Consider the following 16,073-nt stretch of genomic DNA (forward strand, 5'->3'; position numbering starts at 1 on the left):
AAGTTTATTTGAATTGTTGTGTACAGTGGTTATTTAAGAAATCATATTTTGTAGGGTGATGTAATTTTTCATGCCACTCATGCCATTTCCCCCACTTGTTGGGGAACATGCCAATTTTTGTCCTCTTTTCAAAATGGTGATTTAAGGCAGTCAAAGGGCCAGCATTATGTTAGCAGTTAAGCGGTATAATTTTAAGGAGGCTATTAAGCAGTGTCTTTATGTTCTGAAGATTATTTTTTCAAAATGGTTTCCTTGCATAGTGTGAATAAAAGGAATGGTCATGCATGCCATATGTGAGGCGGTCTGGGACGTAGATGAATCGTGGGGGTGGGGGGGGGGGGACAGAAAAATCACTGTGCATGAGAATAATTTATACAGTCTTAATCACATTAGTTGTGGAATTGACTGGATGTCACTGTTTTGGCTCAGAAAACATGTGAAATCCAGTTTGATGGATTTCATCAAAATCTTGTTTCTTACTGTGTGTAAATCTGTGTGTGTGTGTAGAAACTGTCCTACGCTGTTCAGGAGTCTTTTATTCGTATGCATGAAGAGGGGGTGATCTACAGGAGCAAGAGACTGGTCAACTGGTCCTGCACCCTCAACTCTGCCATCTCCGATATAGAGGTGCGTGAGGTCACTAGCCTCATCTGTACAGTCTCATGCTTAACCCTTTACAGCATGTTGTTGCCAAATACACAATAGGCAATAATACACAACTGCTATTTTCCTATGTAACTGCAAAAAAGGGGTCTTTTAACCTTGACGTAACCCAAAAAAATGCCATGTCACATGACCAGAAAGTGCTGTTTGCACTTCCTTTTCTGCAATCACATGACATGGTGAAGGTCATCATCAGAGGGCTCTCGAAAATGTGATGAATTTTTCAATATTTTTAAGCAAAATTACTTAAAGGGAAAAAAAAAAATGGAAACACTATCCGAGATGCGTTAACATTTTATTTTTGTCATTTAAACAAGTTTATATATTTGGAGTATTCCGTTAAATGATAAAATGTAACGTGCGTTAATAGAACTGTGGTATGTGCATTCGTGAATCGAAACGGGCCTACATGGCAACAAAGACACTAGGATTCCATAATAGTTGACCTTTTTTCACATTCAAAGTAAGAAAAACTGTTGTAATTTCAGACATTTTTGCACTTGCACCTTATTTTCGAAATTTTATGTTTCAAGAGAGAGAATTAAAAAAAAAAAAAAAAAAGATACTTCACCAAAAACATGTTTAGATCTAATTTTTGTACGTATTTTCCGTGAGTAAATCCATCCACATGCTTAATACAGCTGCAGTTCCTTTCTAGCAGGTATAACTTTTACATGCTAATTTTTTTAGAGGCAAAAACACGTTGCAACTTTTAGTCTGGGAAATGCGGTAATTGGAATCGTATAAAATCTCGTACAAATGATATTTTCCGCCGCTGCACATTTGTCGCCATACGACGACAATTTACCAACTCCCCCTTTAAAAAATTTGAAAATACGTATTTATTTATTGAACTACTTCAAATAATACAAATGCATTAAAAATGATGTAAATGTAATATTTCATGCAGTAATGGCGTCAATAATGAATGACGTATGCATTCCTGACAACACTAGTCCAGTTTGCACGCTGATCAGTTTATTGTATAGCGTTTCATCCAAGCTGTGATAATCGTGATGCTGTGCTATTGTTGCAAATGTGCGAGTGTTGTCATCTTCGTGTGCTGCTTCAGGTGGATAAGAAGGAGCTGACTGGCAGAACTCTGCTTCCTGTGCCAGGCTATAAGGAAAAGGTGGAGTTTGGAGTGCTGGTGTCTTTCTCCTACAAGATCGAGGGATCAGGTAAGAGGATGGGTTCTATTGTGTGTGTGTGTGTGTGTGTGTGTGTGTGTGTGTGTGTGTGTGTGTGTGTGTGTGTGTGTGTGTGTGTGTGTGTGTGTGTGTGTGTGTGTGTGTGTGTGTGTGTACACAGAATATTCATTTAATAAAATCAAATTCTAACGTTAACAGCTTATATATTTGGTGCTTTCCTTGAATAGATGAGGAGGTGGTTGTGGCGACCACACGTATCGAGACCATGCTGGGAGATACAGCTGTGGCTGTGCATCCTAACGATTCCAGATATCAGGTATAGATGTCTCCTTTTTCTCCTTCCACCAAGGGCTGGGCGATACATCGATATAATATTGATATCGCGATAAATGTTTCCGCGATACACTTTTCTGTGGTATCGGTTGGTATTGTGATGGGTTTTTTTTTTTTAAGAAAATTTATTTTACATTTCTAATGATTACAAATGAGCTGTTACTGAACGTATTTTGTTTATTTTGCTACTCTTTTGCAGACAGTTTGTTAGCTATATACTTTTAGCGTCGAAATGTCCTGAAGTATCGTGATGTGATTTTTTTTTTTAATCGTATCGACCAGCCCTATTTCCACCTCTGTTTTACTTTCTTAGGGCTTTTTCAAAATGGTCGGTTGCGTTTACATGCCAAGGTGTTTGGGCAGTCTGGGTGAATTTGTGTCAATTGTATTATCTAAAATTTCCAGTGAATTTATTATGTGTACTCTTAAACTCGGCAGTTATATCTCTATTTATCCTCATACAGTGTTGCATGTAATGGAAACAAACTCATGAGCATGTGATCCTCAGCGTGTAGTGTCGTAGGCGTCGTCTTCTGTAGTGATTCTGATTAACAGGGTGATCAACAGATTATCGTTTAACTTACTCTATTCCAGTTTTATTTATGTGGAGGTATTTCATTTCCGTTCAGCTGTCTGTCAAATTTATAACATGTTATGTAGCCTGCATGTGTTTCCTGCTTTGATTTCTCATCCTCTTTTCTCGTTTTTTTATAGCACCTGAAAGGGAAGGTGGCAGTTCACCCATTCTGCGAACGAAAGCTGCCCATCGTGTTTGACGACTTTGTGGACATGAACTTTGGGACAGGTGAACACCTGAGAATGTCCTGATTGCACGTTTGATAACTCGGTGGTTCATAATGGTCACCAGTTCCCCTTCAAGATTGAGCTTCATTTTAAGAAGTCTGCTTTACATTCCTGTACTGATTAAGTGGTGAAACGAGTGTGCTAGGTTATTATATCATTCCTGTAGGTGCGGTGAAGATCACTCCTGCTCACGATCACAACGACTATGAAGTGGGTGAGAGACACAAACTACCCTTTATCAACATCCTGGATGAGAATGGCTTCCTCATCAATGTTCCTCCTCCATTCCTGGTACACTTGCACACTACACATGAAGACTTGACCTTATATTGCCTCATGTTCTGTTCGCTATTGATACCCCACTGATCCAGGCCATCTAAGTATTGCTTTAAAATGGAAAGCGGTAGAAAATAGACTTTTCGAGGACCCAGGGTCCCATTTATATATATATAAATAAATTAATTAATTTGACAGTATTTCTGTCTAATATAAATAATACTCCATCGAAATTGATATGTAGACCCCATTTTACAAGTTTGGATATCCTTCTGCCGGCAGGTGTAAGCGTAAATAAGAGATGGAAATGTCACGGCAGGTACTGAGAGCAGAACGGCCTGAATATGGTCGTTGTAGTGTAAATGTGATTTTTTATTTTTATTTTATTTTATTAGGAATGATTTGTCATGAGAAGCAAAACATTGTTGAAACTCATTTGTTGTTCTATATTGATTGTTTTGCCCCTTGAAAATGGAACTGAAAGGTTAAATCTTGTTGTTCTTGGTAGGGCATGAAGCGTTTCGAGGCGAGGAAAGCTGTGCTCCAGGCCCTAAAGGACAGGGGCCAGTTCAAAGAGATTAAAGATAATCCCATGGTGGTGCCGGTGTGCAGGTCAGTCCACTGATCTCTCAACAACGTTAACACAACCGCTACAACGAACATACTGTAAGAGGAACGAGGAGCGTACCGACTTCCTAAAACAAAGCCACACACTTTTTAATCAAGATTCCAGGTATATCGCAATTGTTTTAAAGCGATACCTGGTCACTTCTTTGAAGACCCATTAGGGTTTCCTAAAAAAAAAACAGGAGCCAATGAGAGTAAAGCTAAATATGCGTAATTTTCTATTTATTAGTTACAACATATGCTCAACGTGTTCCGCTTTTTTTTTTTTTTTTTTTTTCTTTCTCTCGGATTTTGCTCCAAATTATCAGATCGACATATTCGCTCAGCATGTTCCTGACTTTCCGTCCACCCAGTGTTTAAAGAGCTCTATTATTAAAGCAATACACCGTCTTTATTCTAGCTGATGATGAGGTTTGGTTTTTTTGTTTTTTTTTTGGTTGTGCATGCGCAATCTCAGGGATATGAGTTCTACAGATGTTCTTCATCTTTCTTTGAATTGTAAAGTCAAGATGACTGGACACACAGACTCCTCCACTCATCCGAGGGGTTTAATCAGTTCCGCCGAGTGGTGGAAAGGTTTTCAGTGCATTTTTAATCTCTATAACACAGCTTGCCAAGGTCACGGGATGCACCACTTAGCTAGTCTCAGCTTAATATAGGTCACTTTCACTCCTTCAATCATTCCAAGAGATTTAAACGAAGAGCTGATGAGACCCCTGACTGAGTGGAGGTCTGACATAATCTTCAGGACATTTTGTATTCTCGTTAATAAAAGGGAAAAGGGTGTAAGACATTTAAGGTTAGAATGACATCCTGTAGCAGTGCTGAGTCAAACTTTGTAAAAGCCAGTTCGTTTGTTTTTTGCTGTAGACTGCAGACATTTGGGTTTGAGATCAAAAGATGAATGAGTAGAGCGTTTAGAATTTCAGCTTTTTATTTTCTGGTACTTTTATAAACGACGTAGAACATAGCACATTTTGTATCAGACCGCCTTATTCGTAGGCGAGCAAAAATATCCGAACATGTGACCGACGGGTTTTTCTTGTTACCCAGGTGTGTCCTGTTCGATTGATTTGTTTAAACAATGAATTTTCTTCATTCACGAGATAATGCTGGGATTTGAACTCTGACCAGAACTTTAACCACTGAATCAACGCCGATCGTTTTTAGTGGAAGAAGAAAAAAAAAAAACACATTGGAAAAAAGATTAATAGCTACATTTGCAGAATCACCACCGCCCACGACATGCAGGATAAAAGTCACTGCTCTAATGTGTGTGTGTGTGTGTGTGTGTGTGTGTGTGTGTGTAGCCGCTCTAAGGACATCGTGGAGCCTCTGCTGAAGCCGCAGTGGTATGTTGACTGCGCAGGAATGGGGAAGCAGGCGGCCGACGTGGTGAGGAACGGAGAGCTGAAGATCATTCCTGAGCACCACCTCAAAACCTGGTTTAACTGGATGGATAATATCAGGTGAGCTCTCATTGTCTGTGACCAGTCAGTCATTGCTATCAATAGTCTGATGAGGAGTGTACGCCACACTTTCATTTTAAAGTGCTCATTGTGAGACTAAGGTTTTTACCATACGTTTCTCAATGTTTTAAAGCCCCAGTGAAATCAAAGTTTGTGTTTTTGTTGCTTTTAGTATGAACATTTTCAGCCTTAAGGTTATCTATAAGCTAGTGTGCTCTAAAACAATGAGAAGATTCGCCTTTAGAAGATGTACGCATTCAAAATGTACAGTCTCTCTCTACCACCGATACGGATCAGCAACTTTAATGACGACATTCTGCACTTCAGCTTCTCATCAGATTTTTTTTTTTTTTGTCCAATCAAATACTCTGTAGAATCTGAAAAATCCTGCCCCTAGCATTCTAAAAATCCATGGTACTAACTGTGAAGGACGATGTAGCACAGGCTGTGAGGTAAGCTAAACGCTATTGGCTATTTAAAAAGGTGGAGGAGATGCTGGGGGGGGCTGTCCTCGATATGAGAGTGACTCGATATGTCCTGCCCTGACTTCCTGTTTCAGTAGAATTCGCTTCAACACGTCGAATAACCGTTTCATGGCACTTCACAGGAACTTTTTAACTTATTTGTTACAAGCCAAGCACTCGAAATGTGTTCGGTCAGAAACGTGCTGGTTACACGAGATGTGTTCTCTATATGTTTAGAGATTGGTGTATCTCTCGTCAGCTGTGGTGGGGTCACAGGATCCCGGCGTACTTCATCACAGTGAATGACCCCTCAGTGAAACCAGGAGAGGTGAGCATGTGCCTGCTGCTACTGTACCATAACAAAACTGACCATTTAGTCGCCTTCAAAATGCTGACTGAGTTTAGAATTCCAGTGCCGTCCACTAATATTGGCCCCCTTGGTGAATATGACCAAAGAAGGCTGTGAATAATTGTCTTTATTGTTTAACCTTTTGATGTTTTGTTCAAAAAATTCACAAAAATATTCCACTTTCATGGATATCAAACAGTTGCAAACACAACATTGTTTATTAAATATAGGTGCGCAACAATTATTGGCACATTTATGAATTCATATGAGGAAAAATATGTTTTAAGTACATTTTAAGTTTTAGTGCACCTGGGTGAATAGGTGTTTCTCAGGGGTATGAATATGAGGTAACGATTCAATTCAATTTTATTTGTATAGCGCTTTTTACAATAGACATTGTCTCAAAGCAGCTTTACAGTAACACATGGGCAAAATTCCCTTAGTCATTCATAACAATGGGTAAGACCAAGGAATATAGCTGTGATGTGCGGCAAAAGGTTGAGTTTCACAAAATGTGAAGTGGCTAGAAGAAAATAGCACACGCATTGAAAATGCCCATTTCCAACATCAGGGCAATAATTAAGAAGTTCCAGTCAACAGGAAATGTTCTGAATCAACCTGGAAGAGGATGTGTCTATATTGTCTCAATGCATTGTGAAGAGGATGGTTCGAGTGCCAAAAATTCTCCAAGGATCACAGCTGGAGAATCGCAGAAGTTAGTTAGTCTTGGGGTCAGAAAATCTCCACAACTACAATCTGAAGTCCCCTACATCACCACTAGTTGTTTGGAAGGGTTTCAAGAAAAAAGCCTCTACTCTCATCCAAAAACAAACTCAAGCGTCTTCAGTTTGCCAGACTCTACTGGAACTTCAAATGATGTTCTATGGTCAGATGGGTTCTATGGTCAGATGAAACCAAAATAGAGCTTTTTGACAATAAACACCAGAGGTGATTTTAGCGCAAAGTACCTCATGTCCACGGTTAAATATGGTGGGGGCTCTTTAATGTTTTGGGGCTGTTTTTCTGTCAGAGGACCTGGACATTTTGTTAGGATACATGGCATCATGGACTCTATCAAATATCAACAGATATTAAATGAAAACCTGACTGCCTCTGCCAGGAAGCTTAAAATGGGCCGTGGTTGGATCTTCCAGCAGGACAATGATCCAAAACATCAAATCAACACAAAAATGGTTTACTGACCACAAAATCAAGGTCCTGCCCTGGCCATCCCAGTCCCCTGACTTGAACCCCATAGAAAACCTGTGGGGTGAACTGAAGAGGACAGTTCACCAGCGTGGACCTCGAAATGTGAAGGATCTGGAGAGATTCTGTATGGAGGAACGGTCTCAGATCCCTCGCCATGTATTCTCCAACCTCATCAGGCGTTATAGGAGAAGACTCAGAGCTGTTATCCTGGCAAAGGGCGGTAGCACAAAGTATTGATTCAAAGGGTGCCAATAATTTTTGCACACCTATATTAATAATGATAAATTTTTGGATAAACCTATTTTGTCTTTTGTTTGCAATTGTTTGATATCCATGAAAGCAGAGTATTTTTGTGAATTTCTTTGAACACAAGATCAAAAGGTTAAACAATTTTTCACAGCTTTCTTTGCTCATATTTACCAAGAGTGCCAATATTAGTGGAGGGCAGTGTATACAAGAGCTCTCTGCTGGCCCAGTCCTGACAGTTCACAATTAGTTTAAGCTTATTGGGTTTATATGTTCCAACTTAGTTTTATAATGAGGTACAATATTTTTTTTGGATCTAGGGATCTATGGAATAGATGTGTACAAATATACACACATTCTCATGTTCTGTTCGTAAGCTATAATGCAATGCAAAGAAAGAAAAATGAATCCTTTAGTTGTAGTAAACCTGTGTTAAAACTAGTAGAAGCATGGGCTACTTAAACACACCGTATATATCCTAATACAATATAAATTAAGCCGGGTGCACACTGTGTGATTTTTAATAGTCTTTTGTGACTGTTGTTTGTCAGACTGTATGAACACGATCCCCGCTGTAAGCTTTGCCACACTGTAGGATCTCAGCTGTCATTAATGTCGGACTGTACGACAGTTAAGACGCACGCAGGAAGACTCGCACGGAGTCGGAGACGTCACACTACAGGACTGTGCCTCAAATCTTCTGACACTGTCAGGAAAAATGTGATCGCGACGGCCATTAATCGGCTGTCGGGGAACACGTCAAACTAGCGATCAGAGACTACAGATTCTGGCCTAGGATTAGAGGAACCTTTTAGGATTCTCAAAACTTGTCTCAGACGACCAAATCGTGGCCAAAATGGTAGTGTGAACCCGGCTTAAGATAAGTAGGGGGTAGAAGTCGATTGCTCGGTTTTGCCGATTAATTGGCACCGATAAGCGAGCGGCAAAAATCCACACAGTTTTTTCTGGTTGTGTCTGAGAAGTGTCCGATGCTATTATTCAGTACAAGAGCGGCCTCTAGAGGCGAAATTAAAACCAACACCTGCAAATTTTGTAGTGTTATTTGAATTTTTGATTTTTTTGGATTCATTTTGAATGTCTCCATTTTTTTTGTTACTTGGAGTGTTACTTTTTGGTTCAGTTTGGATGTATATCTTTCATTTACTTTAATATTTATTAATAGTTCATGTATATATATATGTATGTGTGTGTGTATATATATATATATATATATATATATATATATATATATATATATATATGTATATGTATATGTGTGTATATATATATATATTCCATTTAAAAAAGTACAGTGCAGTTTTGCAAATAAGTGGTACAGTCAGTACTGTTTATTTCTGTAGTGAAGTTGAGCAGTATTTTACATTGTGTGTTATGTTTTGAGTATCAGTTTTAAAATCTATGGGTTGATTAATTGTTGATCAGCTGGTACCGCCCAACATCGGTCAACTTCTGGTAGGGGGCATACTGAATCCTACTCGGTATTAATCTGTGTTCGTGTGTTTGAAGGATGTAGATGGTCATTACTGGGTCAGTGGACGGTCGGAGGAAGAAGCCCGAGAGAAAGCAGCGAAGCGCTTCAACGTCACTGCAGATAAAATCTCCCTTCGCCAAGGTAACACCTTCACCATGCATACACTCCACGCTGATTACTGCTGTTACCGTTATACCTTTTATTATGTCTGCATTTCTATTGCCTAGAATGTGCCGATGTCTGTGTTAAAGATGTTTTTTGAATATAAGACACAATGATTATGTATTTTTGTCTTAATCCTTAATGTTTTATGTTTAAATAAAAATGCATGGCAAAATGAATGTGTGTACTTGTGTGTACGTGTTAGATGAGGACGTCTTGGATACCTGGTTTTCTTCTGGAATCTTTCCGTTTTCCATCTTCGGATGGCCAAACGAAGTAAGCTCACGTCAGCTAATCATCTCACTATTTCTGCTCTTAAACCAATGAGATGGCATTTCTGTAACGTGTGTGTTGTTTTTGTGTGTCCCAGAACGAGGACCTGAGCGTGTTCTATCCAGGCACGCTGTTGGAGACGGGCCACGACATCCTGTTCTTCTGGGTGGCTCGTATGGTCATGATGGGGCTCAAACTCACAGGCAAACTTCCTTTTAAAGAGGTGTGTGTGTGTGTTTTCACAAGCCACAAATGTGTGATACCAAAATGCTGTTATACAGTTCTAAAATCCCTATTTCTATTAAGGTGTATCTGCATGCTGTGGTGAGGGATGCCCACGGCAGGAAGATGAGCAAGTCTCTGGGTAACGTCATCGATCCTCTGGACGTCATCACTGGAATCTCACTGGAGGTACACAAAAAAAAAAAAGGCTGATTATTTACTGAGGTTTTTATTATTTACAAATTTTGTTTTGATTTGCATTTAATATATCTACATAATATATTTTTATTGTATAGTTTTTTTTTTTTTTTTTTTAAAGTTCATTTTGATCTATTTTCGTACTTTGTCTCCTATTTTCCATGTAATTTCACTTTTAATTTAGTCTGTGCGTACTACTGCGTACATTTTCATCACCTTTTTACTTGACTATACAGCACCAATTGATTGAGCTACCATTTGTATGTGCTCTATAAATAAAGTTTCTGCTTCTTCTTATTATTCTGTTGGCATAATTGCATGGTCTTCACTGGTCTTCATGAATTGTGTGTATACGTGTGTGTGTGTGTGTGTGTGTGTGTGTGTGTGTGTGTGTGTATAGGGTCTCCATGATCAGCTGAAGGACAGCAATCTGGACCCACTGGAAGTTGAGAAGGCTAAACAGGGACAGGTATAATTCTTCTCTAAAATGTCGAGCCTGTAGTTTAGAGACTTGATAAAAATCACTGTACTTGTACACTACTGCAGAGTTTTTTGGGTAATGAGTTCACACCGTGGTTTTCTAAAATCTGGATTAACCTCTGCCTTGAGTGCAAGATTAATACGTACCCTAGCACACTGCCTTCCATATTGGTTGTTTATACTAGTCTCTGAACTGCACTTTTCTGGAAAGTTTCCATTTGACCTTTTTAAAAAGCGCTCTTGAAACAGTACAGCAAGCCTGAATATTTCACGTTGTTATTGTTTTGTTTGTTTTTGTTGTTGTTGTAGAAATCTGATTACCCCAACGGAATTCCAGAGTGTGGAACCGACGCTCTTAGGTTCGCCTTGTGTGCCTACACCAGCCAAGGTAACAAGCGCCTATTATTAAACGCTCCCCTATCAATCAAACCCCCAGTCAAATACTGACCTTTTGAATAAAACTTAAATCGTTCTCCGCCTCAGGAAGGGACATTAACCTGGACGTGAACAGGATCCTGGGTTACAGGTATTTCTGCAACAAGCTGTGGAACGCCGTGAAGTTTTCGATCAAGACGCTAGGCGAGGGCTTCGTGCCATGGGAGAAAGCTCAGGTGAGACGACGGTGATTGCTAGTTAAATAAACCAAACGATTTCATTCATGATGCAGTGGGCTATTACTTTGAATTTATAGTGATGATTTCCTCTTGTTGACGCCGTCTCCTTGCTCTGCGTGTTGATCTGTGTGACGCAGCTGTGCGGCAGTGAGAGCGTGTCCGATAGGTGGATTCTGTCCCGCCTCTGTGCTGCCGTGGCCCTCTGTGGAAACGGATTCCAGGAGTACGACTTCCCAGCAATCACCACGGCCATCTACAACTTCTGGCTCTATGAGCTGTGTGACGTTTATCTGGTAATATACCTGCTCCTTTCACTTTTTATTTCTCTTCATCTCACCTGGTATGAATGAATGAATGGAAAACTGTTTTTATGTATGTATTTTATTTATTATGTATTTATTTTAGGAAAGCGTGAAACCTGTGATGGGCCGGACAGACGCAGAAGGCCAGAAGCAAGCGGACATTTGCAGGCAGACTCTCTACACCTGTCTGGATGTGGGGCTCCGCCTTTTGTCTCCCATGATGCCCTTCGTCACCGAAGAGCTCTTCCAACGGTTGCCACGGAGGCAGGCCCAGGACAGCCCCCCCAGCATCTCAGTCACCCCTTACCCAGATACCTCAGAGGTGAGTCTGGGGGGGACATCACAGGATTTCCCAATGAAGCTGCATCATAGAATTTCCCATAAAGTGTTGTAGGGTTTCTTGAAGTAGTATCATAGGATTTTGCAGTAGGGAAGAAAAGTTGTTTTGTGGAACTGCTCAGAAGTTTCCAGCTGCTTTACTCACCGTCTCTGCGGTTTGATCTCCAGTTTTGCTGGCACAGCGAGGAGCTCGACCACCAGATGGAGTTTGTGATGACCGTGGTCAGGACCATTCGATCACTCAGGGCCGACTACAACCTGACCAAGACCCGTGCAGACTGTAAGATCATCGCACAAGAACGCCCGATATGTGATGGGCGTGTTTTATATCATGATGTGAACAAAACAAACCCCCCTAGAAATGATATAATTATCTTCAACATAATGTAATACAAATATTGCTCAACTGAAGCTGTTTCTGTATTATAAGACAACAACCACTGTTCTCCAAGCAACCTTATTTTAAAAATGAATCCTTTCTGTTATTAATGCAAATATTAGGCCTACATTTTAACATTCGCAATTTTCAATTTGTCTTTATAGAGAATTTAAAAAAAACAACAATAATTAAGCCCCTCCTACATTCAGTTCAATTCACTGACATTTTATTTGGATAGCGCTTTTAACAGTGGACATGGTCACAAATCGGCTTTACAGGAATATATCGATTCCGGAGTTTATCAGCCAGAGGTGGCGGTGGCAAGGGAAAACTCCCTGAGATGACCTGAGGAAGAGACTTTGAGAGGAACCAGATTCGAAAGGGAACCCGTCCTCGTGGGTGACACCGGATGAGTGCGATTATAAATCATTTCCCTTCTATAACCGTACACGGTTGCGTTTTTAGACTATATAGTATAAACAGGAGCTTATGCGTATGAGCATCGGAGTCATTTCTGAATTCATTCTAGTTTTAACTGCAGTCCTAAGGCTAACCAAGGAAGAGCATCCCCACCCATCTTTATGGTTTCTTTTAGGCTGGCAGTTAGACCAAATCCCAGACGGCCTCGTATGCATGCCCACAACTTGTTTTGTTTTTTTGTAAATAACATAATGACCCTATTTAGGATTCAGCCACAGAAAAAGCACTTTTTTTTTTTTTTTTTCTTTCTCCTTACAGCTTTATTCTAGTAAGAGTGTCCAAAGTCTTCTCTAATTATTTACAAGTATAATTTATTTGAAACAGTTAAGTAAAAGTAATGCAGCTGCCACTGCTCGAGTGTTGCCAGATTGTTGCCTCGTGCTTTTCATCGTGTTTGCTCCGAGATCTTACGCCGATGTCAGCTCGACAAGAGTTCAGTCTGGCTCACTCGAGTGAAACACTTTGAACAGGGCTGCTATTGCCAACATTGAAGCCATTCTAGTACCGTTGCAGTTTAAGGGGTATTTATTGCATCACAATGGTCCTCATTTATCAAGATGGTTATGAAAGGATCTATTGGTAAATCGTACGTACAAGCATTTACACAAGAAATTTGGTATTCATGGAAATCCTGTCATTTCAGGAAAAAAAGTTTGAGTGTGTGTACATTTCGGCATTAGAGGTAGGGATGTGACAACACCGGTAATGCTGGTATCCGTGGAGGGGGGGGTTGGCGCTTCCCGCTTCCCCTGTCGCTTATGAATGCCCGTGTGGCCGTGCGCATTTCACTTCGCTTTCGATTCACTGGCAGTTCGGGGGCAGCGATCGCTTGAATGCTGGGTCCATTATTATTCGTAATTAAAAACACAACAAATTCAAAATATTGCCAAGTAGGCGCCTTTACATTTCGCTTTGAAACCAAATCTCCCGCCACCGTTTTGTCAGTCAGCTCGCCTCGCACCTCACTCGTCTAGTCGGTCCGCTCGTCTAGTCGGCTCGCCCCACTCTCATCACGTGCCAAATGAAATCTGACTCCTGCTGATCAGCACTGCGACTCTGACTCATCCGGTCCATGAATTGATCGGACACGTTCAGTATTTAAATGTAGCGTCCGTTCTCTAACTGAGCTAAATGATTATTACTAAAAAAAAAAAAAAAAAAGGCAAAACGACAGCGGGGGCGGAGCCGCGGTGGGCAATTGACGTAATCGGCGTGCGGCCGACCACCGGTAATAAGAAGGCTGACTAATGTAAACAGTGTAAAGAAACGAAACGCAAAGACATTCAACTCCACAGCTGATCTGAAAACAGCGTTCTCATTATGCAACAAATGAACCCATTTCCCGCTTCTTCATTCTCTCTCAGGTTATCTGCAGTGCATAGACGCTACCACAGCAGCTCTGGTGGAGAAATACAGTCTGCAGATCCAGACCCTCTCCTACTCTCAGGCTATTCACCTGGTCACCGGGAGCGAAAGCGCTATCCCAGAAGGCTGTGCGGTGGCCATCGCTTCAGACAAATGCACCGTCCATCTCATGCTGAAGGTGAGAGTCTTTATCACTCGCAACGTGACAAGCTAATGCTTATGTCATGATGTCACAGCATCAGTCTAGTATAGGTCACACGTCAGTGACGGTCTTTATAACATCACAATAACGCGAAGATGATTCATTTTATGAGGGGGATAATAATAATAATTCTTTCTTTACGTGTATAGCACTCCTCAGCTACAAGGTCTCTTTAACAATGAACAGGGGTGTAAAATGTAGCGACGGTATCCGTAGGAGCTCGACACATCTTATTGACCATTAACAGACCAGAACGAGATCCGCTGACCGTGTGAGATGGAGGGCCGAGACCACGGAATGCTTTAAATGTCAGGAGTTTTAATTAACTCGCAGAGAGACGGAAAACCTGTGTAACGTGCGCAGAATAGCTGCTGCACAAGGATCTGCACAAGGTGAAACAAAAGTTGAACCAGAGACCAGTTATGAGTCTTCTATCAAAATAAGTGCTGGGCAAAGTGGAAGTTTAAAAAGTGGTGGTGTGTGTTTTTTTTTTTTTTTTTTTTTTTTTTTTTTTTAAAGCAACCTAATATAAAATGACCATCAGGAGGGTGTAAAGGTACATTCACACACATGCTGCAAGTTGCCAGTAGGTGTTCCTACTACTGGTTGCCATAGAAACACTCATCAGCGGGTGGTGCAACCTGCATTCCACTTTTGACAACAAGCCAGTTTTCTTGCCACTAAAATTAAACATTGTGGAGGCAGAGCGTCTGTATAGAAGATTCACCACAGTACAGTCCAGCCAGGATTCTGCATTTAAAAAAAAATAAATCGGCCCAAAACGCGTCACGTGGCGTCATCACAAAGGCGCATTCAGCCAAAGCTGCCTACACGCTCAACAATTAAAAAAAAAAAAAAAAAACGCTGCAGCAAAATCCTGTACCGACCGAGTGTATATGTATCGTATCCTACGAGATGAATGAGAAGCAGTGTGTGCTCTTTGCCACTGGGGACATCTATCTGTGAAAACGCGAGTGCCAGGACTGTCCGGGTCCACGAGAACGATTTTGTGCTCTACGCGCTTCGGTCGTCGACACACCGAGTGGCTGAAAACCGTACTCAACTTTATCGCGTCCCTGAACTCGACCATATATAGTCGCCAGCTCTCGCTGAGAATGAATGCGTCACTGTATGTTTGAGAGAATGTAGCTCCAAGCTCCATCAGTTACTTAATTATGGAATTTAGAGCTTACACACATTATTCTACACGTGCTGTTAGTGACGGGGTAATAATATATATCGGATAAGGGGTCATCTTCCCTTCTGCTCGTGTCTCACGAGATGTCTTCTCCCCTCTTAGACCCTGACTGCTTTTAAATAAATAAAAAGTGGAAGAGCGTTGACACGAGCTCTAGGTCAGCTCTCCAGCGTGTATACTGACGGCCGGTCATCTTGTCCTCTGCACCAGGGCTCGATTGATGTAGAGAAGGAGGTGGCCAAACTGAGCACGAAGAAGGGCGAGCTGGAGAAGCAGATGGAGAAAGTGGAGGAGAAAATGAAGAAGAGCGACTACAGGGAGAAAGTTCCGGCGAAGGTTCAGGAGCAGGATGCTGAGAAGGTGAGCTTGTTATATACATATACTTTTATATTATTAGCCATTCTAACTGCTGTTCTGTGGAGATGGCTTACATTATTTTTTTTTTTATTCTCTCTCTCACGTTGCAGTTGAGACAGAGTCAGACTGAGCTGCAGAAAGTGACAGAAGCGATAGAGAACTTCAGAAGGATGATGTAACACACAGTCTCGGCTTTCACTTCCTTTGTTACTTCCTTTATTTTTTTTTACACATTAATTGCTTGCACTCTGTAGCTGTGCAGGTGCATCCCTGCTGTTTAATCGGTGTCTTCATGAGGAACCTTAATTAAATACTAAGAATAGCTTCTATGTTGTTTGACTTTCACGGGTTCTTTATGAAAAGCTTTAACAACCCCGATGTTGCCTGTGCGAAAAAGGCGTTGTGGAACGTCTTAAACA

General features: G+C 40.9%; 1 protein-coding gene across 1 annotated transcript in view; it reads left to right on the forward strand.

Moving 5' to 3' along the window:
* The window catches only part of vars1 (valyl-tRNA synthetase 1), a 29,739-nt gene extending 13,756 nt beyond the window's left edge, over positions 1 to 15,983 (forward strand). Inside the window, exons 11-31 of the mRNA XM_017469453.3 lie at positions 508 to 627; positions 1,736 to 1,844; positions 2,042 to 2,130; positions 2,862 to 2,952; positions 3,118 to 3,242; positions 3,736 to 3,839; positions 5,165 to 5,323; positions 6,025 to 6,115; positions 9,119 to 9,224; positions 9,451 to 9,521; positions 9,616 to 9,741; positions 9,825 to 9,929; positions 10,339 to 10,407; positions 10,728 to 10,806; positions 10,902 to 11,029; positions 11,170 to 11,325; positions 11,438 to 11,656; positions 11,842 to 11,953; positions 13,897 to 14,075; positions 15,508 to 15,657; positions 15,765 to 15,983. Coding sequence (XP_017324942.1) covers positions 508 to 627; positions 1,736 to 1,844; positions 2,042 to 2,130; positions 2,862 to 2,952; positions 3,118 to 3,242; positions 3,736 to 3,839; positions 5,165 to 5,323; positions 6,025 to 6,115; positions 9,119 to 9,224; positions 9,451 to 9,521; positions 9,616 to 9,741; positions 9,825 to 9,929; positions 10,339 to 10,407; positions 10,728 to 10,806; positions 10,902 to 11,029; positions 11,170 to 11,325; positions 11,438 to 11,656; positions 11,842 to 11,953; positions 13,897 to 14,075; positions 15,508 to 15,657; positions 15,765 to 15,833 — 2,457 coding nt within the window. The 3' untranslated portion in view covers positions 15,834 to 15,983. The remainder of the gene's footprint in view (positions 1 to 507; positions 628 to 1,735; positions 1,845 to 2,041; positions 2,131 to 2,861; positions 2,953 to 3,117; positions 3,243 to 3,735; positions 3,840 to 5,164; positions 5,324 to 6,024; positions 6,116 to 9,118; positions 9,225 to 9,450; positions 9,522 to 9,615; positions 9,742 to 9,824; positions 9,930 to 10,338; positions 10,408 to 10,727; positions 10,807 to 10,901; positions 11,030 to 11,169; positions 11,326 to 11,437; positions 11,657 to 11,841; positions 11,954 to 13,896; positions 14,076 to 15,507; positions 15,658 to 15,764) is intronic.
* Positions 15,984 to 16,073: the final 90 nt, after the last annotated feature.

This window comes from Ictalurus punctatus, chromosome 1, assembly GCF_001660625.3.
Source record: "Ictalurus punctatus breed USDA103 chromosome 1, Coco_2.0, whole genome shotgun sequence".
In the NCBI taxonomy this organism is placed as follows: Eukaryota; Metazoa; Chordata; class Actinopteri; order Siluriformes; family Ictaluridae; genus Ictalurus; species Ictalurus punctatus.